Source organism: Epinephelus lanceolatus, chromosome 3 (assembly GCF_041903045.1).
Source record: "Epinephelus lanceolatus isolate andai-2023 chromosome 3, ASM4190304v1, whole genome shotgun sequence".
NCBI classification, from domain to species: Eukaryota; Metazoa; Chordata; class Actinopteri; order Perciformes; family Serranidae; genus Epinephelus; species Epinephelus lanceolatus.
Genome location: NC_135736.1, coordinates 29390942 through 29415818, shown reverse-complemented (window position 1 = coordinate 29415818; position 24877 = coordinate 29390942). Strand labels below are relative to the sequence as shown.

Here is a 24877-nt window from a genome sequence, read left to right as displayed (position 1 = left end):
CCGGAGCATGGAAAATGATTTGGGGGAATAAAATGAATTCTCTAGTCTTACATTTGCATTGTCAGTGTGCTTTCCTAAGAAGACTGCCTCTCCCTGCTGGAGCAATCTCATCAACACAGATCTGATGCCTCTGCGCTGGCCAGCTGATCTGTCCTGTCCTCAGTAGCATCATTAGCTGTATGTGATTCAGTTGTGTGCTTGGTTTCTTTCTAGCAAACAACTACAGCTACACTAGTTATATTTAAAAATGTTTCCCTGCAAATGGAAAAGAAAAGTGAATCCATACCGAAAGCTAAGTCTAACTCTTATCTGAGAGACGATTGAGTTTCACTTGGGTGTGCTTCAGGGCCTTTAAATGCATTCTAACAAACATGGTCATGGTCTGCTGAGCATGTCGGCCCTTTGGTACCTGTGTGAAAAGTCCAGTCTCTGAAAATGGTGTAGGTTTTTTGTAGTGCTTAGCATGGCAGCTACATGTCACTAAAACATTTTGCGTAAATATTGTATAATTATTAACAGAGTGCAGAATATAAACTGGCTATACTACCTGTGGATGATATCCCAAAGCTTGAGTCCATCATCCCTGTAGTAGAAGTTCGGCACGTCCTCCAGCCCACGCTCAGCGATGTCGTCTGGTATGCAGAGGGAGCTGTAGGTCACTGAGGACAGTGATCTCTGCAGGAGTGTCACCAAACCCTCTCCACCACAGGATGCAAACTAGAGGACAGTCAGATATGTCAGGAGTATAGTTAGAGACAAATACTGTGCATGATATTGAAACAAGAAACATGTTTAGCTGATGGTCTACTGTGTGTTGGTCTTTTTGTACCTGTGTGAAAGATCCAGTCTCAGATATGAGACGAGCTCGAGCTAAGAAGTTGATCTGCAGAGTGTAGCGAGTGTGAGGTACAAGGAGCTGAAAGACAAAGGGAACTCTGTTAGTAACAGTATTACATGTTAACCAAGTCAGTAATCTTGATGCCTCTATACCATTTAACAGTGAGAAATATATAACATATAAACATCAAAACACTATGATTTATTATGCAGCAAGCAGAGCAAAACTACAAGTTCAGTATTCTCCCCTCAGTTACCTTGTACAGTGGATGTGTCCTGGGCACGTTGCGCAGCAGTGACACTGCAAACACTTCAGCCAGCAGATGAGTGCGCAGCAGGTGAGCGTTGACTTGATGCTCGTTGAAATCTGCACTTCTCACAAAAATCTTGGCCGTCAACCAGTCATACTCAGAATCAGTAGGAAGGAAGATGGGGTTGTCTTCTGCTGGAGTCTGCTTCAGCTGCAGGAGAAGGAAGGAGGTGTGGTTCATTCAATCCAGTATATCCAATACCAGTACTGGTCAATAATAATCACGAATTTTCTGAGATCGTTATATGATCGGATATTCATTATAGGTTTCATCTGCTTTTTAGTTAGATATCCTGTTGACCCTTGAAGGGGAAATTAATTTTTTTTTGAAGCCCAGGTTGGAGCACAGGGTCATCTTGGAAACACCAGCCTCACGATCCTCAGTCTTGCATAAATCAGTGTTGGTGTGTCATGTAAATAAACTTTACTTGACTTGTTTGTGTCATAGCTGGGGCATCGGTGGATTAGTGGTTAGAGCACACGCCCCATGTACAAGGCTGTTGCCGCAGAGGCCTGGGTTCAAATCCAGCCTGTGGCCCTTTGCTGCATGTCACCCCCCCCCCCCCAAACTTTAAGCTTCCATATGTTGGCGTTTTTAATGTTAATCTCACCTGAATAGCAACTGGCATCAGCTTATCATCAGGTGTTTTGTGGAGCAGGATGAGGGGAGCCATCAAGTACTGCTGCTTCTCATCAATGATGTTTGCTTTTACTCCATCCAAAGGCTTGTAGTCACACAGGAATATGTTGCCTTTCTGTTTTAGTGAGGATGAGAAATGATTTGATTCAAATGCAAAGATTCATGCTTTCATTCATTATCCAACATTATCCTTATCCTGTAAGGGGTCGCAGGGGGCTGGAACCTATCCCAGCTGTCACTGGGCAAGAAGCGGGGTACATCTTGGACAGGTCACCAGACTATCACAGGGCTGACACATAAAGACAGACAACCATTCACTCTCACATTCTATGGGTAATTTAGAGTCACCAATTCACCTAACATGCATGTCTCTGGATTGTGGGAGGAAGTCGGAGTACCTGGAAAAACCGACATTGGGTGGATGGAAAGAACATGCAAACTCCACACAGAGGGGTCCTGGGAAGGGTCACATGCCTACTGTTTGGATATTGTACTTGAACATGTGAGTGCAACATGCAATTCCAAATTTGACATGTTGTGGTAAAACATGATTTTTCTAATACTAAGATCAATCAGTCAAGACAATCACCTCCATCTCATCTGCCAAGCTGAACTGACCACTGGGGAAGACCATGTCGTCAGTGACAGGAAAGTTATCAGGCAGAGCTGAACAGCGTCGGATCAAGATGGGGTTGACACCATTTAGAAACTGGTAACCAAAAAAGGCGTCCTCATTCCAGTGTTCCTGGACATAGTCTGGAAAAAGAACAGAGTTTAAATTAACTGGGTTTCAAATTTTGGGTCGAAAAATCTTACAGTACCATTGTTGGCAACTTAACTATCCACTACATGTGAAAGCGAAAAATGCTGAATAATGTATTACACAGAAATCAGTGTTACAGACATGACTGAACACAATTTTACGAGTGGTCAGGAGCACCCTTACCAAGATAAGAAAAAAATTCTTGTTTTCACAGTCCACAAGTTGTTTGTCCAACACAAGGAAACATACGTTTTACACTTATTTGGCCTGCGCTCTCACAATATTCTACAATTGTTTGTCCCCAAGGTTGAACAGAACAAGGTAAAAAAAAATTCTGTCCCTTCCCTTTCTGGAATAATAAATAAATAATAATAAAAACTGAGACCCTGATTGTCACAAGATCTCCAATAAGAAAACCTTGAAAGTTGCCATAAAAATGTTTCACAAGCACAACACACAAATGACAGAAACAATATAACCAGAGGAACATAATTTTTACACAGTTGGCCCTCCAGAGTAGGCATGGAGCCCACACTGTCACCAACTGCACTCCCTGAAGAAACATTATCATATTTTTTGAAAAATGAAACAGTGATTCCAGAGAGAAGCAGACAGAGGGGTCTACAGTCTGTGTTTGAAGGATATATCCAGGATGTCAAACTGACTCAGCAGCAACAACAGGTTAAAAAGACAAAGATAGTTAGAAGCTAAAGCCGAACTATAGGCTACAGATCACAGTGTAAAAGTGAACCACCACATCACTGCTGATCGCCACACAAGACAATGAATATAAAGGGAAACTTTGCTGATATTGAACCAGCAGTGTGGCATCACAGTGTGTGCAGATGAACGGTGTTTGGCTTCCCCTCCGTGCCGCTGCCAAGCAAAAGCAGCATGTGTATACATTCAGTAGGCTATATCTTCAGTAGCTAGCTAGCTAACCCTGCACTTTTCAGGGTCTGATTTTGGTTTTGGAACAGGGAAGAAACGTATATCTTTTTCCAACCTCTCCAGGTAACGAGTATCATTAATACACGACGTGCCCCAGGCACAACATTTAGCTCCAAATCCACAAAACCAGCCTGAAAATGAAGGAAATCTGAAACGATTACATTAGAGTCAATGGAGCACAGCTGTGTTGTTGTCAGACCCTGGTCTGAGCCGGCCTGATGCTACGTTATGATTGGCCAGTCTGTGTCCAGGAGCGGGACTTAGCAAAGGGTCAGTTTGAGGTACTTTTACTTCACTTGAGTATATTAATCTCATGGCACTTTCTTCTTCAGAGGGAAATATTGCACTTTTTACTCCATTACAGTTAGTTGGGGGGGCAGTATCTCAGTCCATAGGGACTTGGGTTGGGAACTGGAGGGTTGCCGGTTCAAGTCCCCGTCCGGACCAAAAATATGGAGCGTGGACTGGTAGCTGGAGAGGTGCCAGTTCACCTCCTGGGCACTGCTGAGGTGCCCTTGAGCAAGGCACCGAAACCCCCAACCGCTCGGAGCGCCTGTCATGGGCAGCCCACTCTGACATCTCTCCACTTAGTGCATGTATAGGTCTTGTTTGTCTGTTCGGACCTGTGTGTAATTGACAAGAGAGTGAAAAAATTGAATTTCCCCTCGGGGATTAATAAAGTATATAAAATTTTAAAAAACATTAAAATTGATGACTAAAGTTACTTAGTATACTAATTAAAGGGTTACTTTGCAAATTTTCAACCAGGTCTGTGTCACTGCAGTGTGGGGAGTGTGTGCAGATGAACAGTATTTAGTTTCCCAAATACATGAGCACATATAATCATCTGGCAGAAATTTAGTTGGCAGACAGGCAGGGAGCACTGGGAGCTGGCAGCACAGGGGAAACCTTAAAACTTTGCATGTCTTTTTGCTGAGTTTCTGATTTTCCTGTAATGCCAGTGCTCACACTTAATTTAAGTTTCATTCAACACTTCTGTTTCACCAATGCTTAAGTTTGTCATCTTTTTACAGCCATTTTTTTCACTGCTGTTATTACTTTTTTTGTATTTACATTTATTTGTATGGTTTTTGTTTTTAAATAATTTCTCATCATCATCTGTCTTTTTTCTAATATTTTTTTGCATCTGATCTCTTGTCTGGCCTTTGGCATTACTGTTTGGCCTCTGTCTGGGGTGCTTTAAAATGTATTCCTCTTATTATTATTATTATTATTATTATTGTTATTATGATGATGATGATTATTATTATTATTATTATTATTATTATATCCTGCATACAGTATCAACTATTCAATTGAATTACCATGATAGTACCTGATAAGTCAGTCCGTTTGCCAGTGAACACCCTCTTGATATCATCAATACAAGTCCAGTTCTCCTTGGAATTAGCAAATCCTGTCAGCTTCAGTTCAGCCAGTCTACAAAAAAGAAAAGAAAAGAGTGAGTTCATTATGATGCCTTTAATCATTTTCAGAGGCAGGTACTTAGTTACAGAGATAGATAAATAGATATCTGACAGAATCTGAGGACTTCACCCAGTAAATGCAGTGTAAATAAACTCTGCGTTCTTGATGATGGAGAACTGGACCTCCAAAGGCAGATCAGAGAGCTTTTCTGCCTCCATGCAGTGGGGTATTCCCTCTATATGCTTACGCCAGCTGGGAAAATAGAGAAGAGCAGAGTGGTGAGGAACTGTGGACAATCTGGATACCAGTGTATCTGCAGTTGTTATTTAGAGTGTGCAGGCATAATATATATACATATATATATATATATATATATATATATATATATATATATATATATTATATGAAATTTTAATATTGAAAATTAACTGATATTACAGTGTAATACATTTGATTATACCCTGACAGGTAGCTTAGCAAAAAGAATAGGTTAGCTATTCTATGTCAGGAATATATTCAGCCGAAGGTGGAGGAGGTTTGGATGCACGTTAGTTTTGGGGATGCGTAAAGTTCAAATGTGAATAAGCTCTTAGCTCTTACCAATAGTCTTTCTCTCGCTGTTTCAGCTCGTGCAGCGAAACTTTTTCTGGTGTATCTTGAAGAAAGAACCACAAAAAGGTTTAAAATTGTTCATATTTACAGTATGTCCGACTTAATTTGCTTCAGCCTCTGTATTGTCCAGCCTGCAGAACTTGCCTTTCTTTTAGCTGTCTTTCTAGTTCTATCACCATTCTGTTACCATCCTTATTATATATTTAATTTAATTAGTATTTAATTGTTTATTCTTGTGATATTATTTTTTTCTTGACATTATAATTATTAGTGCTGAGTCTGCATGTTCTCCCCGTGTCAGCGTGGGTTTTCTCCGGGTACTCCGGCTTCCTCCCACAGTCCAAAGACATGCAGGTTAGTTGGTGACTCTAAATTGTCCGTAGGTGTGAATGTGAGTGTGAATGGTTGTCTGTCTCAATGTGTCAGCCCTGTGATAGTCTGGTGATCTGTCCAGGGTGTACCCTGCCTCTCTCCCAATGTCAGCTGAGATAGGCTCCAGCCCTCCCGCGACCCGCAAGAGGATAAGCGGTTATGAAAATGGATGGATGGATTATAATTATTATAACACTAACATTCTTCATCATCAGTTGTAAAGCAGAAGTACATTGACTTGTTTAAAAGGTGCTCTATAATTAAAGACTGACTGAACTTCAGCCTCCTCCTCATTATCTAGAATTAATGTTTTCTGTGGTCCGTGAACAACGTACAGGATGTCAGACAAGCAAATTTCCACAAACCTTCTCCCTCTCTGAAGCGGTGCACCTTGCTGTCAGTGATCCAACAGTAGATGGGAAAGTTGTAGGTGTCTCCCTCTGGTGATTTCACTTCCACCTTGTCCAGGAACCAATTGTCCCCAGTAAGGCGAGACTTTTTCTCTAGCTCTATCAGTTCCAGCTTTCCAATGGAGACAGGGCAGGACACAGTAAAGGTAGACACCTGGAATAATGACAGAAATGGTGTGAAAACAGTTTTACAAGAGTTGAACATAGGAGGAACATAGGAAGGTGGATAAAATAAAACTTGTGCAATGTGCACAATATGTGCACTACATAAAATAAACTGAATCTCTGGTGTTTGTAGTTTAGTTTCTCTCCTGCATCCTGTTTTTACTTTAGATTTCTGCTTTATTTTATTGTTTTAGTTTAGCAAATACTGATTTATTTTTTAACAAATATTTAAAGTTAACTTAGCATTTTCTAAAATGTCTTTGCGTTATTCTGGTACCTGTTGCTCTGTCCGTGTCTCTGAGGACTAACAACCAGTCTAAGCTAAAGTTTTGTCTTCAGCAACTGTGTGTTGAACGTGGAACCAGAACAAAAAGGGATTGTTCCTGTTGCTAAAGGTACCATTGATATGAGAAATAAAACCACAAGAGTTTCACAAGACATAGCCAAAAAATGACCAAATCAGAATTTGCAGAAGAGAATGACACCTTGACTGACAGGTCCGACACTCAATGTCAGTACATGATATCCCTGTCTTTGACCGTCTGACTTCATTCTCAACCTAGAGTAGAAAATTGCTCGTTATAAAATTAACTCAGCAACAAACCTTGAAATATGTATTTAGTCATTAGGGCTGAGAATGTGTTGCTGATTTACTGTACTTCCTTTATATCATATAAAAAAAATGAATTCCCAAAGTTATGTCTTTTACTCCTCCTCTATATTACTATTACTAAAGTCTGCTGCTAAATTCAGCATCATGTTTTGCTCAGAACAGTTTTTAATTAATCAGAAGTTAAAAAACGTGTAAACGCAGACGAGCGGAGGATTAGCTGGGAAACATCACATTTATTCACTTTACATGGAGCTAGAGTTAATACTGAATTATGTTAAACGTTTGCTGAATGTGTTAGTGTCTCTTAATAAGTCATCAAAAATCATAAATCATCTTTGGAAGGAGCAGAAGTTTACCAATTAATATATTTAACAATATTTTAACGCAGCAAGGCAAGCTAATTGCTAGCGTGCTCGGTTGCTTTGAGGTGGCTGTCAGAGATGGCAGAGGTATGGTCACGTAATCCTGTTTGAGCTATATCAGGTGGTGTGTTCTATGTTTTATTTCCCAGTTGATCTTGGAAAGAATAATAGAGTAGTGTAAACAAACTGTTACGCTTTGGTTCAACGCCAGAAGTTGCACCCATAATTCAAGGTATCATGGGGGCTAGGAATAAGGTGGATAGCAAATGTAATTTGTCATTACTGAAATAGCGCAATTTTGTTAGCAGCTTTTCTTCAATACAGGCAAGTCTGATTATATGGCAGGGAGAAAATTGGAAGCAGAAACAGCCACAGTGAGATGTTAGATGAAGAGTTGCAGACAGCAGGCTCTTACAGCACCTTTGCATCACTCAAGACAAGCCATCATCAGTTTAAGACACACCTGCAGGAAGACAGTCCCTGACTGCGGTAAAGTTGGAAAGATATTCGAACTTCCGGGATCAATAACTCTTAAGTGAAACGTTGTTAAAACACAAAACACGCATATTTTCAATCGTAGTAAGATAGACAACGAGCTACAACATAATATTCATCAAAATGAGCCGTCCTCGGAGCCACACCAAGATAACTGGCGTTTACGTGCAGCCGGCTGTGAGCGCAGCGGCAGGGACCGTCTACAAGGTGCAACACCGAAAGGGATATTACAAAAATATTCAATAACGTCACTGTAATACAGTGTAGTGTCACCAAACTCACTCCACACTTCATTGCTCTGCTACAGACTCTACTACAACACTTGGTTTGAAAGGCAGGCATTTTACATAATTTCTAGGATTTTTTATCAGGAATATTAATCAATAATTTCAATATGATGCAGTGTAGTGTCACCAAACTCACTCCACACTTTATTGGTCTCCTACAGAGACTGGGCTGATGGCCCAAACCAAAGCAAAACAAACCAAGCCAAGGCAGCCCATGACTGTCGAAAAGGGGCATAAAAAACTTGGGATGGCACACTCAAACCTATCTCATAATCTTATATAGATAGAACTTGCTAAGCATGTTATAAATTTAAACCCAGAGTGTGATATTTCAGACTTACAGCTCCATTGGTGAAGGATAAATCCCCTACTAAGCTTGCCAGCCGCTTGCGTTTACTTTCGCCATCATTTCCTACCAGTTTAATGAAGACCATGTCAAGAGTGCCGGCAAAGCGGAGCTTGCCAGTGTATACGGTCACTTCATAATCCGCCATTTTCACTCTGGAATAATAAGAGAATAATAATGAGAAAGCATTCCTTTATAAATGGTTTTTTTTTAACTCTGCTGTTATTTTAAAATAATACACACACGTGCACAAACAGGACCTACACACATTCATTAATGGAGAGATGTCAGAGCCAGGTTGGAGGTGAACTTGCACCTCTCCAGCTGAGCTACTGCAACCCTAACCATTCTCACCACTGAGTAGGTTAACTGTCACTAGACGAGACTGAGTGCAAAAAATAAATACTGGCATCACAATGAAAACAGCATTAGTAAAAAGTAGCTTACAATATCTAATATCATATTTGTCTTCTCTCACCAATCTATTTCAGTCTAGTAATTGCTAACTGAAAAAAATAGAAAGCATTTCTCACTTGTTTATGAGACCAAGAAGCTCCTTTGGTGAAGTTGATCACCGATTCCTCTATTTATACATACAGTTTTGTGGGAGTGTCTAATGACTTTAAGTAAACAGTCAGCCCTGCTGATGAAATATTGGACATGTATGACCACTTACTGTGCATGCAAAACAACAGAATCACCATGCAAATAATGACAAACCAGCTTAAGTGTGAGACCATCACAGTTGACTAAAAATATTAATTCTGATGACATGTGTTACGGCCGGCTCGTAGGCCGCAACAAATGAGGGATGTAGATCGGGCGGTTCCAAAAGTTAAAAAAATATATTCATTCATTCATCTTCTAACCGCTTCATCCTCTTGAGGGTCGCGGGGGGGGGCTGGAGTCTATCCCAGCTGACATCGGGCGAGAGGCGGGGTGCACCCTGGACAGGACGCCAGACTATCGCAGGGCTGACACATAGAGACAGACAACCATTCACGCTCACATTCACACCTACGGACAATTTAGAGTTATCAATTAACCTAGTCCCCAATCTGCATGTCTTCGGACTGTGGGAGGAGAGAACCCACGCTGACACAGGGAGAACATGCAAACTCCGCACAGAAGGGCTCCCACGCCCGGGATCGAACCGGCAACCCTCTTGCTGTGAGGCGAGAATGCTAACCACCACACCACCGTGCCGCCCTAAAAAAAAATATCAAACAATGTAAACGATAAATACTGCGATGGGGTGTGGAAGTCAGTATCAGTGGTGTGTGAGGGTGTATGGATGTGTTGGATAATGTAAGGTGCATGTTGTCAGTGCAAAACAACAACAGAAAAAATGTTCACCTGCACAGTTTATCCAGATTGTTCAGACAACAACTGCAACATGATAGTAAACAGTTTCTATTACATGGAAAATAATTACAGTAGAATATTGTGGAGTTGGCAGCACTAGCTGTCATACGTGCATGCAGTATGATGGAGTGTCACAGAGAAACCGACTCAGTATTTTGCAAAAAAGATCAAAATTCAAAAGGTTCAATAGAGTTACACGTATCATCTCAAAGAAGCCATTACCGTCAAAATAATTATTCCACCCATCATAATTTCTGAGGAAGAGGTGGGGTGCAGATAGGTGCAGCCATGGATGAATGCCATCACCCAACCATTTCTTATTCAGCTCTGGCTGAAGGAGAAGGATTACAGCAATCATTCGGGCACACAGCAGATAGAATCTGATAGTGTTTGTGGGCTTTCCAGACACAAGACATTCACATGTGAAAGGCAAACAGGCCTGCACCACAAAAACTAAACAGACAGACTGTGTGACAGACTACATTATATCAATAAAAGAGTGCAGACGTCTGCCAAAGTCAACAGTTCAGCCAACCAAATATGTCTGGCTTATGTCAACATACGGTTGTGCCTAGCTGAAGCCTCATCGTCTCAGCTGAGCCAACTGCATCACTGAGCAGAAGTGCATCTACTGATGAACAAGAGCCTCAAGCTCATGGCAGCACAAGATGTAAATAGCAATGGTGTCCTCCTCGGCTGAGCCCTAATGTTATAACTAATCTCTGAACAGATATCGGCATATGTATGAAGAACCTGTAAATGGTAAATAGACCTGCATTTGTGTAGCACCTTTTCTAGTCATCTAGACATTCACCCATTCACACACTGGTGGCTGAGGCTACAATACAAGCCATCAGTTTTTAACACACTCACACACCGATGGAGGCATCATCGGGAGCAATTTGGGGTTCAGTATCTTGCTCAAGGATACTTCAACATACAGACTGGAGGAGCCAGGGATCAACCCACTGATCTTCCAATTGGTGGACGACCCGCTCTACCTCTGAGCCACAGCCGCTCTGTAGGCAACAGGCAAGATTTTGGAAGTGCTCTGGTTTCTGTTTTCTGCTCCATTTGTAGCCTGAGTAGTTTTGACCAATCACATGTGAGTGGCAGGTAAAAGTCCACGTGGAGAGCAAAAGAAGAACGCATTGGCCGAAATGTGTATTCAGAACCCACTGGCTGTCGTCTGATGACAGTTTAGTTTTATTTGCTTTTTTTTTTTTTTTAATTTATCTGCATCCATATATAGACATCTGTTTAAAGAAATTAGCCGAAATGAACAACACATAGAAGAGGAAGTCTTAGTCCACATCCACAGACTACACTGAGTCTTCCAAAATATTGGCCATTGCCTCCAGAGGCTTATCGTCGTCAGAATGACTGATGGGCTCCGAGACTGCGTTACAGCTAGATCAGCGAAATTCTTGAAACTATCTTTCCTTCAGTGGCGTGGATTGTGGAAGACCAGCATGGTGATGCAGTTGGCGAGTGAAGTTGGTTAGAAAGAAAATAGTTCCCACATGGAACTGCTCACAACAAGGTCTTTGGATTATCTCTAGTATCCGGGCCATGATTTTTTGTAAAGAGATGTTGCTGATGAGTTTTTCTAATGTCTTTTTTCGGGGTTTAAGCACGTCAAGCCGAGTGCCAACTAGCTCTATTATATTCAAGAGAAGGCAGACATCTCTACGGCCGATATCTCCACCACTCTGCAACTCACACCAAAAAATGTAGACTGATAACCAGCACTGCAAGTAAGAAGAACATACAAAAACAACACACAGCCTACATAAATAACTTGAATATGGGTGTGTTTGCATAATGCTGACACTTCTTTTACTTCTAAGGTTCATTTCCTGGAACCACCACGTGTCGTCTCCAGGCTCCACTGATAACAGCGATATTTCAGAAAATTGCACTCCTGCCTGATTGCTTTCTGAGGAAGAGGTGGGGTGCAGATAGATGCAGCCATGGATCAATTCCACCGCCCACCATGCTGAAGCTGAATGAGAAAGATTGCGCCAGTCATTTGGCCACACAGTGGATATTTGCTAACAGTGTTCGTGAGTGTTTGGACACGATGCATTCAGGTGTAAAAGGCAAACAGGCCTGTGCCACAAAAACTTAACGAAGACGAAAAGCCTGTGTGAAAGACAGCATCACGTCAATTATAGCCAACTAGAACAGCACTCAGAGAGCAAGTGATGTTACAATTGTACCCATTCTCCCATGAAACCACTGTCCCTGAGTGCTCCATAACTGCTCTGTGTATGAAGTTTGAGCAACTACATTTCAATCAGGAGAGACCGAATAATGAAGTAAATTTAATATTTAATAGAAAATATGAGTGCACAGATTAGCAGATGATTTGTGCTGATTAAGATTTAGCAGAAGTCTTTGGCGCTTGGACACCAGAGGGAGATATTTTGTGATCAAGTGATGTCTGAGTGGCAGCAGGATAAATCCCCACACGAAGTCCAGACACTGGTGGTGGTGGCGGCTGCTGAATACTTAGATTATACTATTCTAATACTAAAGGTATACTACTGTTATACTTGAATTGCACTATTTTTATCCTTAATACATACTCAAATTATACTTTGCCTATACTTACAGTACACTACTCCTACACTTACATTATACTTGAATTGCACTATTCATACACACAAATTATACTTTGCATATACTTAAAAGTACATCGCACCTATACTTACATTATACTACACTTATACTTCAAGGTATACCACGGCTACTCAAAGTATACTATGCTTATACTTACATTATACTATTCCTATATGTACAGTACACTAACCTTATACTCACATTTTACTTTTCTTATACCCAGAGTATACTCCTCTTGCTCAGTGTACTACTCTTATGTTTACCACACACAAAGGTATATACAGTAATTTATGAAAGTATACTTTGTAGAATACTGGAAATAAACATACTTAATACTAGTCCACAAGTCTGATTATTTACCTTGAAGACACTCGAGTAAATGCAGAAAGACATCTCAGACCCTTTCATTATTCAAAACAATAAACTTTATTTTTCTGAACTAAACAACTGAACTTGGGACTTTTTTCATCTGAACATATAAACTTTCTCATATCTACAAACACACTTTTGAACAAAAACAGCAGAGGAATAGTTTATGTTATACAGCTATACAAGTATACACCCACAAGCCAGCTGTAGTACAGTGCAAGAATACTTCATTTTAAGTGCAGGCAGGGCTTCTATATACTTTCTATACAAGTATAGGCTAAATATACTTGCATGTAAGTTAAAGTATTGGCAAAGTATACTTAAACTTTTTCTGTGTGCTTGTCAGTATAAAAGTATACTTTTGTTTAGTATATCCCTGATAGTACATACAAAGTAAACTGAAAGTATACTAACTTAAGTTTTAGTTTAAAAAAGTTATAGTATACTTAAACTGCTTTTTGGTAAGGGATAGTTTGTGGTCTACAGGTTTCCATCTAGATGTTTCCCCTTAAAACAATCTCACCAGACCTTTTTTTTTTCATTTGTAATTTTAACACTGTGTGTATTAAAGTTGGTTTTGCAGATTTGACTCCATACTGTTTAAACTGACGCCATCATCATCTCACCTCAAGCACCTCAAATAAAATGCGTGGCACTGCCACCTACTGATCAAACCGCGTTGGTACACCACAGGAATAAAACATCACATGATTTTACTTCCGCAACTCATGCTGCCACACTCATTCAAAACATCGCAGGGTAATCAGGGAAGTAGGAGCGTTACTGCGTTCATGTAAACTCTGCATGAAGAGATACCTTAATCCAATTCTACATTTAAACCGGACAGTGTGAGTCTTGTGAGGACACATGATGCCTCTGCTCAGGTTTGGGAACATCCTGCTGCTGCTGCTGCTGCTGTTCCTGTGTGGACACTCAGTAAGTGACGTTACCTCTGTGTTTTAAAGGTTTCTGTTCTCTGTTGTCGACATTTGAGGAGCTGTATCTGCAGCCTCATCCCAATACCATTAAAGACTGATCAAACCAGATGATTATATCCGGTTTTATAAACGCCTTGCCAGCGAAGATCAAAACAAAGGAACTAAGTGTCAGATTAATTTGCATCTATTTAAATACGAAGACAAGCTCTACATGAATGTTATTGTGAGTTATGACTACTTTTTGTTGGTGCTAAAGGCATGTTAGCATCAGTAATGTTGGGTTAAATCAGTTTAATAAAATAAATGCTTTGTTTATATCTAGATGTCAAACTCTTCTGTGTGTATATGTGTGTGTGTACATGTAATCTATGTGGTCTCAAACACCATGTTGGTTGGTATGCACAACACAACCTTTAATGGACAGCCAAGGTTACCACGTCTGAATGACAGTCAGCTGAGACACCTGCACCATAAAAAAACTGTGGACCTTTAACCACATAATAACACACACTGACTTATGATAACTGTCATGTGTCTACCTGCAGCTCGGGGCACCTCGTACATTCAGCGTGGACTACCAGAACGACTGCTTTCGGAAAGATGGGGAAGAGTTCCGTTACATATCGGGGAGCATCCATTACAGCCGGATCCCCAAAGTCTACTGGAAGGATCGGCTGCTCAAGATGTACATGGCAGGACTGAACGCCATCCAGACGTAGGTTTAACTCAGGTCTTGCTCTCTTTGTGCTTTGGTTTGTTGTTTCAGTACAGGAGAGTTCAAACTTAGGTTAGAGGATTGAAGAGCACTTGGTTGTGCCCAAGTCACTCACCTAAATGGCATCATGTCAGCAGCTGCATGAGCTACAGTGTAGTGATGTTTAGAAATAAGCAGCAAAAAAATAATATGCTATAATTCTGATAGTGGATTGATCATTTTCCAAGACAAAGTGCCATAAGTCTCCAGCCCCAGCTTCTTGAATGTGAATATTTTCTGGTAACACTGTCTTTTATCATTGAAAAGGGAATATCTTTGGGTGTCAGACTGCTGGTCGGAGAAAGAAAGATATTTGAAGATGTAACCATGGGCTGTCAGAAGTTGTGATGGACATTTTTCACTATGTTTGCAACGCGATTAATTGATATTAATTCACTGGAATTGCATTTTTAGGCAGCAACCTGGGTCCATGTTTATTTCCTGTCAGCTGATGTCATTCACATACACTGCAACACATAACAGGAAATAGAAAGGGATCCATTCAAAATGTTTATGTTGTCAAGTTTGAAACAGTCTGTAATGAAAAGAATCCAGAGCCATCATATGCATCCTCCTGCTGGAGCAAAATCCACTTGGATGTGAGGGCGTATGTCTTTATAATCTTCAGTAGTGGATTTAAAAAAAAAAAAGCTTAATTTCATATGTCAGTTCAATGTAATCGTCATTTGTAGACCAGATACAACAATCACATCTATTGAGACGCCATTAAACCACATAAAGATTCACAAACCTCCTCCAGGTATTGGGCGGCAAGTGGTTAGCATTGTCACCTCACAGCAAGAGGGTCCCTGGTTCGAACCCCGGGGTGGAGGAGCCCCAGTGTCCAGGGTCTGCATGTTCCCTGTGTGTCAACATGGGTTTTCCCCGGGGTACTCCCGTTTCCTCCCACAGGTTAACTGGTGACTCTTGTATTTGCTCATAGGTGTGAATGTGAGCGTGAATTGTTGTCTGTCTCTGTGTGTCAGCCCTGTGATAGTCTGGTGACCTGTCCAGGATGTACCCCGCCTTCCGCCCAATGTTAGCTGGGATAGGCTCCAACCCCCGCCCTGACCCCAACAGGATAAGCAGTCACGAAAAAATGAATGAATGCATGAATGAAAGATTCCCAAATCTCCTCGAAGTGCGGGTACTGACAGCACATCCATCCATCCATTTTCTAACTGCTTATCCTCTTGAGGGTCGTGGGGGTGCTGGAGCCTATCCCAGCTGACATCGGGCGAGAGGCAGGGTACACCCTGGACAGGTCACCAGACTATCACAGGGCTGACACATAGAGACAGACAACCATTCACGCTCACATTCACACCTACGGACATTTTAGAGTCACCAATTAACCTGCGTGTCTTTGGACTGTGGGAGGAAGCTGGAGTACCCAGAGAAAACCCACGGTGACACGGGGAGAACATGCAGGCTCCACACAGAAGGGCTCCCTCCTGGGATCGGACCAGGAACCCTCTTGCTACTGACAGCACAGTGGACATAATTAAATTATCAGTGGACAGTGGTCTTTGAATCTGTCACACTGGCCCTCTACACCTGACATAAATCTACATGCTTCTAAATTTAAACTGGAATCTGTAAACAAGTTCACTTGATCGACACTCTGTACCAACTCTGTTATGTTTCAGCTGTCCTATTATTTGTTTCCAACATATGTACCCGGGACTCTCTGTAAAGCAGTATTGATATAGAGCTGACGATCCTGGTCTCTTGTGTACATGAGCCAGCTAAACCCTACATAAATAACTTGAGTGTGTGTTTGCATAAATACTGACACCCCTCTCATGTTGAAAGGTACATTCCCTGGAACTACCATGAGGAGTCTCCAGGTCGGTACAACTTCAGTGAAGACAGGGATTTGGAGCATTTCCTTCAGCTGGCCCAAGACATTGGTTTAATGGTGATCCTTCGTCCTGGACCCTACATATGTGCAGAGTGGGACATGGTGAGTGCAGCTGTCAGTAAATGTTCACATTTAGAGTTTTTCCTGGTACTTTGAGACAGTTGGGAAACACTGAACATGTTGAACTCCTTTATATACCACTGCATTTATCTAACAGATATAGTTACTAGTTCCTTTGATACACACAACATCTGATAATCTTCAGGACTTGATTTTGGGATTCTAATAATACCTTTTGAGGCTCAGTAGGGTTTGGCCCCCAGTTATATAACTGAGCTTCTGACTCCCTATGCTCCAAGTCGTAACCTCTAATCATGGGGGATTATGATGCAGTGGGCCCCTGGGCACAGATATGCAAAAGGCCCCACCACCTCTCCTACATAGGAGCAAGACACACAGATTTGTGGTGATTTGGCATCTCTTTGGGGTCTTTTTGTGTCTTATTGAGGCAATTTTGTGTCTCTTTGTAGTTGTTTGTGTCTCTTTAAAGCCATTTTGAAATTTTCTGTAGTCATTTTGAATCTCCTCCGGGTCAGTACGATTTAATTTGAGTGACATTTTGCAGGTGAAGGCCAGGGGAGTCCCTGTCATTTTGGGCCCTTGGGCCTGTGCCCAGTAGGCCCATTCAGTAATCCATCTATGCCTGAGAACTTCAAGCTTACCCTCACTTACTGTTCCTCAGTCAAGACTTGTTGCCACAGGTCATTCTCTGCCTGAGGAGATCAGGCTTGCTAGCACATTAGCTGTTTTTAATTCATTAAAATATATTTTAAAGCAACTCTTACCTTTCTTGCATTTCACACAGCACTTAAAAAAATTTGAACATCCACGGCTCCCGCCTTCCTCCAAAGTCCCATCCCCCTCCTCCTGCAGCTCCACCTCCCTCCAAAGGCCTACTCCCCCCTCCTCCATTACATCCTCATTACATCTGTGATAGACGTAGGCGTTGGCAAGGTAACGTTAGATAGAGAGGAGAGCAAGTGTAACGTTACAACCAAGACAGTCAAACGCAACCCTGGAGTTTTAAAACTCAACAGGAGTCAGTGCTGACTGATGAGTATTAGAATAAGGTTACAGTGCTAACGTTAGATAGTAGCGTTAACGTTACTAGTAAGTGCAAACGCACAAGGAAGATAATGTTAATGTTTCAGAGGCTACGCTTCAGTAGGCTAACGTTAGCCATTAGCAACTGGATGCTGTGTTGTCATATATATAACGTTATATGTTATGTTAGAAGCAAACTAAACATAACGTTACCTGTCCTGCAAAGTCAAATGCAACCCCGGAGTTTTGAAACTTATCCAGGGTCAGTGATGACGGATGAGTTTTATAATACAACGTAAACGCTAACGTTAGATAGTACTGGTGACTGGCAACAAACAAGCGAGCGGTTACGTCAGTCGGAGTCCTCCACGTGGGGAAGACAGACAGGACGCTCGGCCAATCAGTGCATTGGTCGGAGTTTTCTTAGAACATTATGAGAATGGTATAATTCTGAGTTTTTATCTCTGGTGGAATTCACTTACATTTTAGTGTGCCATCAGCTTATTAATAGCATTTTAACCTAAACAAAGAAAAGCGCAAAATTTCCAGAAAGGTGTCGCTTTAAAAGGAAAGCCTTTTCTCTTAATGCCTGATTTTTAACTTTTGTGTTTTATTTTCTTTTGTTCTGTTTGCCTCTCTGTGTACTTTTTCCTCTCAGCTCTTAACATTGTTTGTTATCATTGTAACTGTATTTTTATTGTTTTATTTTACTGCACTTTGTGAAGCACTTTGTAACCTTCTTTAGATAAGTGCTATACAAATAAAGTCATAATTATCTATAATTATCTCCTCCTCAGCCAGTTAGAATATTAAAATGCATTAGTAACAATAAGCCAATAATATTGTAACATATACATATAACAACACTTTTCGGGGGGGGGGGGGGGGGGGGGGGGGGGGGCTTTGGGAGAAGTATGAGTGTTTGCAATATGGTGAGCACATGGATGGGCAGAAGAGGATTACGCTGCTGGAGTGGTTTTATGTATCTATGTATGTTTTTGTATTTGTGCTCCAGTACGAGAACCATCTAATCTGCAGTAACTGCTGTGAATTAAAGTGGACAGCAATCATTGATCTTTGAGGAGGACAAGTGTTCAGAGAATGTTTGATACGCCGTTTCAGTTGCACCAAAAACCGTCTGCCTTTGTTTGTGTTATTCTGTAAACCAGGGTGGGCTGCCCGCCTGGCTTCTCAACAAGAAAGACATTGTGCTGCGGTCTTCAGATCCAGGTGAGAGTCACAGAAAAACAGGATGAACGATGAAATATAGTCCCATTGCATGCTGCAACACATACAACAGTATGATTTGTATGTTTCAGATTACATCGCAGCAGTAGATAAGTGGATGGCGAAGTTGCTGCCGATGATGAAGCCTTATCTCTACCAGAACGGTGGTCCTATCATCACCGTACAGGTGAGTGTGGAGTCCTTGGCTGATTTCTGCAGGTTTGTGTTTGTTCATTAAGTATTATCACAGTACTTATTTCAGTAACGAAAATAATATCTCCCTCCTGCTGTGCCTGTGTTTGGTAGGTGGAGAATGAATATGGCAGTTATTTCGCCTGTGACTACAACTACCTGCGTCACCTCACCAAGCTGTTCCGGTCTCACCTGGGCGAGGATGTGGTGCTCTTCACCACGGATGGAGCTGGGCTCGGCTACCTCAAGTGTGGCTCGATACAAGCTCTCTACGCCACTGTTGACTTTGGGCCAGGTAGGTGTCAGGTGTCTAGACAGTGTCATTTACAGCAAATATTGATAAAAGTTTGGTTACATGTCGTAAAAGCACCTTGAGATCAACGTTACATGACGCCTCACAGCAGTCAGCTTCTTGTTTTTCCCCACATTGACTTCATGTCATGTGTTAGATTAGTCAGGAGTCATGAGGAAGTCACACAGATAAATGTGAGCTTATCTTTTGTGTTGATCCTGTTAGGTGGAAATGTAACTGCTGCCTTTGCTGCACAGAGACACGCTGAACCTCATGGACCCCTGGCAAGTATTTCCCCCAATATGGTTTGTGACTTTTAAACTAAATTGCAGTTTCTTTTAGACACTCATGCTGTAGGGTTTTGTCCTACATCAACAGGTGAACTCTGAATTTTACACCGGCTGGCTGGACCACTGGGGGTCACCTCACTCTGTCGTGTCGTCTGCCAGAGTGGCCAAGTCCCTCAACGAGATTCTGGCCATGGGAGCAAACGTCAACCTGTGAGTCTACAGATTTTTAGGACAGGCTTCGACCATAGACTGTGCAGAAAATGGATGATGGATGGCTTGACAGCTCCCAAAAGTGAAGCCAAAATATCTCGATCACCCCTTGGTGGCTGGCTGCAGTATAGGACATAAACCCCGGCTGTTCATTTTGATAAGTTTGGTTTAAATTAGTTATTTAATGTTATAAATAGCAGTGATTGATAGTTGTGTGTGTCAATTGGCTCCACTCCCTGACCGCTACTGATCAGCCTCAATTCCAAATGACTTCACCAGCGCAAGATAGCAGCAGATATTTTGGCTTCATTTTTGTACAGTGGGATGAAGTGGAGATGCATTGTCCATCTTTATATACGGTCTATAGCTGAGACACACTGATGCCACAGACTATAGAGTTGGATGGAATAAGTGAATAACTGTAATTTAAAGTTTTAAGAATCTACTTGTGTTTATCTCTGTCTTCATTTCACTTTATTGCCTCCCCACACAGGTACATGTTTATAGGAGGAACAAACTTTGGATACTGGAACGGTGAGTGCACTCTGACAGACTGGTTCGATGAGATGACATAATCATTTTAAGTAACTTACAGCAAAGCTACTCAGGTCTCTGTGGGTACTTGAAGGAGAAACTCACCCTCTGATTGCCTCAACCTTAGGAGCCAACTCACCGTATGGCCCACAGCCCACGAGCTACGACTACGACGCCCCGCTCACAGAAGCAGGAGACCTCACAGAGAAGTATTTTGCCATTCGAGAGGTGATCAAAATGGTAAGAGCTAGATTTGACCACTGATCTCACTGTCGAATCGTCATAGTTGCAGTGCTAGTTAGGGTGCTAAATGTCAGATTTTACATAGACTTCCTTGGTTTCTCCCAATAAATCAGCCTTTTTTGGTATTACTATATTAACCACTTACATAAGAATGTAGCAGTCATAGAGCACTAAATATTTTTCTAACTTATCAACAATTTTCTGTCAAAATCAGCTTGTATCTCTCTATCTCTAAGAAAAAGTTGAAGGTTTTGATTACAACCACGGAAAGCAAGCAGGGACCAAACTAAGTGAAGGGTTCTGTCTCCTCATCTCCTCTGCTCCTTTTCAGTATTGTGGACAGCACTACTGCCGCACCTACACACCCACTCACATGCGCCCTCGACACACAACAAACAGTGCTGGATGGAACATGTCCTGTCATGAAATAAATTCTATCCCAAGTCAAAGGACAAGTGTTTAATTGGGTGTTTAGCTCTCCTGTCTGGTGTGGAAAAATAGAAACTAATGTTACAAATGAAAATATAGATCAACTAGTCCATACACATTGGTAGCTTTGTCACCTTCTACCTATGCCAATCCTCAATGCCTATGTGCAGTTTCACATAGATTGACCATGTCAGTAAGTAGAAAAAAAAAGCATTTTTCTGTTGTTATAGCGCCACCCAGTTGCCAATTAGAGTTAAATTCCTCCAGTCACCTTGAGGCGTCCTGTTCTACATATCTACCAAGTTTAGTAAAAATCGATATGGCGGTTAGGCCTAGATAAGAAATTAGCTCTCTAGCGCCCCCATTTTGTTTGATGGGGTCAATAATGGAGGGGTCCCCTCAGATTATGTGTGATCATATGCCTACAAAGTTGCGTGGTGATCGGTGAAACCCTTGAGATATTATACACCTTTATGTGATGAGCCACGCCCTCCGCAATATTCATTGCCTTATAGAAGCTCAGTTTTAGTAAGTTTTTCAACTTTTGCCAAGAGGGAACTTTAGATATTGGTCCCTAGATTATGTTCACCCAGTTTCATGCAGATCGGTCAAACTTCCTAGGAAGAGATCAATTTTAAGTGTTTTTCAAAAAATTCAAAATGGCGGAAAATCTATATAACCGGAAGTTATGGGTTCTTGAGGCAAATTTGTTCCTCATGAGGAGAGGCATCTCTGTGCAAAGTTTCATGTCTCTACGACATACGGGGCATGAAATATGCCCATTCAAAGTTTGCTATTTCAGTCGGTTGCTATAGCGCCCCCCTTTGGCCAATTGATGTAATATTGCTTCATTCGCATCCTCTCATGACCCTCTACCACTGTGCCAAATTTCACATGGATTGACCACTGACTTGGTCAATCCATGTGAAATTTGGCAAGTCAGTGAGGAGAAAAACGTGGAACAGACACACACAGACAGAGTTTTTGTCATTATATAGTAAGAAGACTCTAAATTATTATCTGGGACCGCCCTGGCAAGAACACCAGTGCATGGCGCTAGTGTGAAATGTCACTTCAGCTCTAATGGTGTCAAATTTAGGGGCATTATTACTGTCTAAATTTGTATTTTTTTTTACTTATGTACAGTAGAGTATATTTCATCTGTAAAATGCAATGTATTGTTTCACAACAGTACCGTCAGATACCAGAGGGACCAGTACCACCAACAACTCCAAAGTATGCCTATGGAACGGTTGTGATGAAACAGGTAGGTAATCAGAGGACACTGTGTTTCTTTAAACTCATCATTCAAAGACTTTTTTCCACATGATTTAAAACACGAAGTACTAAAAAGCAAACTTCTGCCACCGCAGCTCCAGACGATAACAGATGCCTTGGACACACTGTCTTTCTCAGGCCCCGTCAAAAGCGTGTATCCTCAGACTTTCACTGAACTGAACCAGGTAACCTTTAAACCTTTCATTTGTTCTGGTGCATCCTTTTTTCAAGTTCACCAACAACATTTTGTCATTTGTTTTTTTTTAGATTTTCAGTAGTTGATTTGTTTAAAATGCATGTCTTTCCTGTTTGTCCTGCAGGCCTTTGGTTTTGCGCTGTACAGAACCACTCTGCCTGTTAACTGCAGCACACCCACTCCGCTGTCATCTCCACTGAACGGCGTCCATGACAGAGCGTATGTGTCAGTGGACGGGGTGAGCATATATTACATGTTTCTCCATGCACATGCCTTTTGTTCAAACGCATGGCTCACCATCAAACCTCCATACTTCATTCTGTGCTGGTGTTTAGACAGCACCTGACATTTGAGAACTTCAGGATTGGTTTATGTTTCCACTCTAGTATAAAAACATGTGAAAATTATACATAGTCGGAGTTAAAAATGTAGTAAACTCTGATTATTTCTGATACGACCTTGCTGATTTCTTCTCAAGGTGCCTGTGGGGATTCTTGAAAGGAACAAAGCCATAACTGTCAATGTGACTGGGAAAGCTGGCAGTCAGGTGGACATACTGGTGGAGAATATGGGCCGAATCAACTACGGAAAAGAAATCAACGACTTCAAGGTTACATTTTAAAGTTACCATGTGTGCTTTGAATTATAAATGTCTCAAGGCTTTCGGATTCCAGGCTGTACAAGCCTAAAAGAAGTCAAATGAAATGGCAACCCAATTAAATTTAACATTTGAATTTTACCTTTATTGTGACGTAAAACTGCAGCTTTATTTATGTAGCACCTTTCAAACAAACATGTTAAGTGCTTCACATAGCAAAATTTAAAAAGCTTAGACAAGAAAAGTGAAATAAACACCAAGAAATACGATTTTGCAAGACGCGAAACACTAAAATGTCACTCATTTCTTAAAATATCCTGGTCAGCTGTATCGAATGCTGCGCAGAGGTCTAAGAGAAGAAGCACTGTGACACTGTTTGCATCCACAATGACGTCTTTACAGTTTTCAACAAGCTGTCAGTGTCAATTCTCTGCTCTCCCTGTCTGGTTTCTGTACCGCACAGGGCCTGGTGTCCAACCTGACTCTGGGAAAAGACACGCTCACCGGCTGGACCATGTACAGCCTCAGCATCGACGAAGCGGTCAGCCAGGGCCTTCTCGGTGAAACGAAACCAACAGACCCACCTCAGCCCGCTGCTCACGCCTTACCAGCCTTCTACAAGGGAAGCTTCATCATTCCTGACGGCATCCCAGACCTCCCCCAGGACACGTACATCAAACTGCCCAAATGGAAGAAGGCATGTGCCCCATACATTGGTTTATTCATGTAGTTAGAATCAAAAGAATCAATGACGGTTTGAAACTGTGGGACAAGTGTTTCATGAAAGACATATTCCTAAAACACAATGCAAATACAGCGTAATAATTAATCAGTCCTATGTCCCTTTTTTTTTCCAGGGGCAAGTTTGGATTAACAGCTTCAACTTGGGGCGTTACTGGCCAACTCGAGGCCCTCAGGTGACACTCTTTGTCCCCGCCAACATCCTCAGCACAGCTGCACCCAACAATGTGACCATCCTGGAGCTGGAGGAGGCTCCCTGCAGCTCAGGACTTTGTAGTGTGGAGTTTACTGACACCCCCATCCTGAATGCAACAGTCCATTCAGGCTACAAATGGCACAGGAGGCTCTTCGCTAAAGACGATTTGCTGTGATCATAAGGGAACTCACCGCTGCACACAAGAAATCAATTTGCACTATTCATATTTGCTGAAGTACAGAGTCAAATCAGCACCTGTTGTGTGAGCTCAGTGAATGTTTGATTTTAAAAGCTGCCACATGTGAAAGACGGCTAATTTGGGACATGACATCGGTGATTGAATGTGTCTTTATGTGTTTTTAGCCAAATATCTTATTTACATCACATCAGCTGTGGGCGTCTCTACCTCACTGATTTTACATTTTCATTCAAAGCCTTTTTTTTCCTTTTCGCTTCACAAAGGGATCATTGCCAACTGAAGCACTGCCGAAACATCACAGCAGCCTTTATGAGAATAACACATCAGGGAAATAATATATGTATCATCATACAGCTGTTGATACATCGTTGGACTGCTGATATGTAGTTTTTATTAACTTTAGAATTATTTTACATATGTTTGAACCTATCTGATGTAATGCGTGTAATGCATCAGCCTTTTAAAGCAAAAATAAAAATATATGATTTGATTATATTCAGATGATCTCTTTTCTTACTGTGTGTGGATATGCTAGTCAGACACATTTATTTATCACTGTAAAATAGAAAATAGATATATTTGTCTTGTAGTAAATATGGAGAATATAAAAGATATTTTATAGATGTGGTATAGTCACTGATA

At 41.4% G+C, this 24877-nt stretch overlaps 2 protein-coding genes across 3 annotated transcripts in view; one reads left to right on the top strand and one right to left on the bottom strand.

Moving 5' to 3' along the window:
• Positions 1 to 9141, bottom strand: part of LOC117254834 (polyunsaturated fatty acid lipoxygenase ALOX15B-like) — a 108287-nt gene extending 99146 nt beyond the window's left edge. Inside the window, exons 1-11 of one of the 2 annotated variants that reach the window (XM_078166246.1) lie at positions 9125 to 9141; positions 8587 to 8746; positions 6279 to 6477; positions 5530 to 5584; positions 5059 to 5181; positions 4838 to 4941; positions 2377 to 2543; positions 1759 to 1902; positions 1095 to 1298; positions 830 to 916; positions 548 to 717 (exon numbers count right to left, since the gene is read on the bottom strand). In XM_078166246.1, the coding sequence (XP_078022372.1) occupies positions 548 to 717; positions 830 to 916; positions 1095 to 1298; positions 1759 to 1902; positions 2377 to 2543; positions 4838 to 4941; positions 5059 to 5181; positions 5530 to 5584; positions 6279 to 6477; positions 8587 to 8739 (1406 nt within the window). In that variant the 5' untranslated portion in view covers positions 8740 to 8746; positions 9125 to 9141. The remainder of the gene's footprint in view (positions 1 to 547; positions 718 to 829; positions 917 to 1094; positions 1299 to 1758; positions 1903 to 2376; positions 2544 to 4837; positions 4942 to 5058; positions 5182 to 5529; positions 5585 to 6278; positions 6478 to 8586; positions 8747 to 9124) is intronic. The other variant, XM_078166245.1, reaches the window with a different exon arrangement.
• A 4518-nt stretch (positions 9142 to 13659) lies between these two features.
• Positions 13660 to 24730, top strand: glb1 (galactosidase, beta 1). Its single transcript, XM_033623156.2, has 16 exons — positions 13660 to 13886; positions 14434 to 14603; positions 16458 to 16608; positions 18780 to 18840; positions 18930 to 19024; positions 19144 to 19324; positions 19547 to 19605; positions 19700 to 19821; positions 20315 to 20355; positions 20483 to 20595; positions 22220 to 22294; positions 22401 to 22490; positions 22626 to 22739; positions 22980 to 23111; positions 23563 to 23796; positions 23957 to 24730. The coding sequence occupies exons 1-16, from the start codon at positions 13818 to 13820 to the stop codon at positions 24209 to 24211; spliced, it is 1962 nt and encodes a 653-aa protein (XP_033479047.2). The 5' UTR covers positions 13660 to 13817; the 3' UTR covers positions 24212 to 24730.
• Positions 24731 to 24877: the final 147 nt, after the last annotated feature.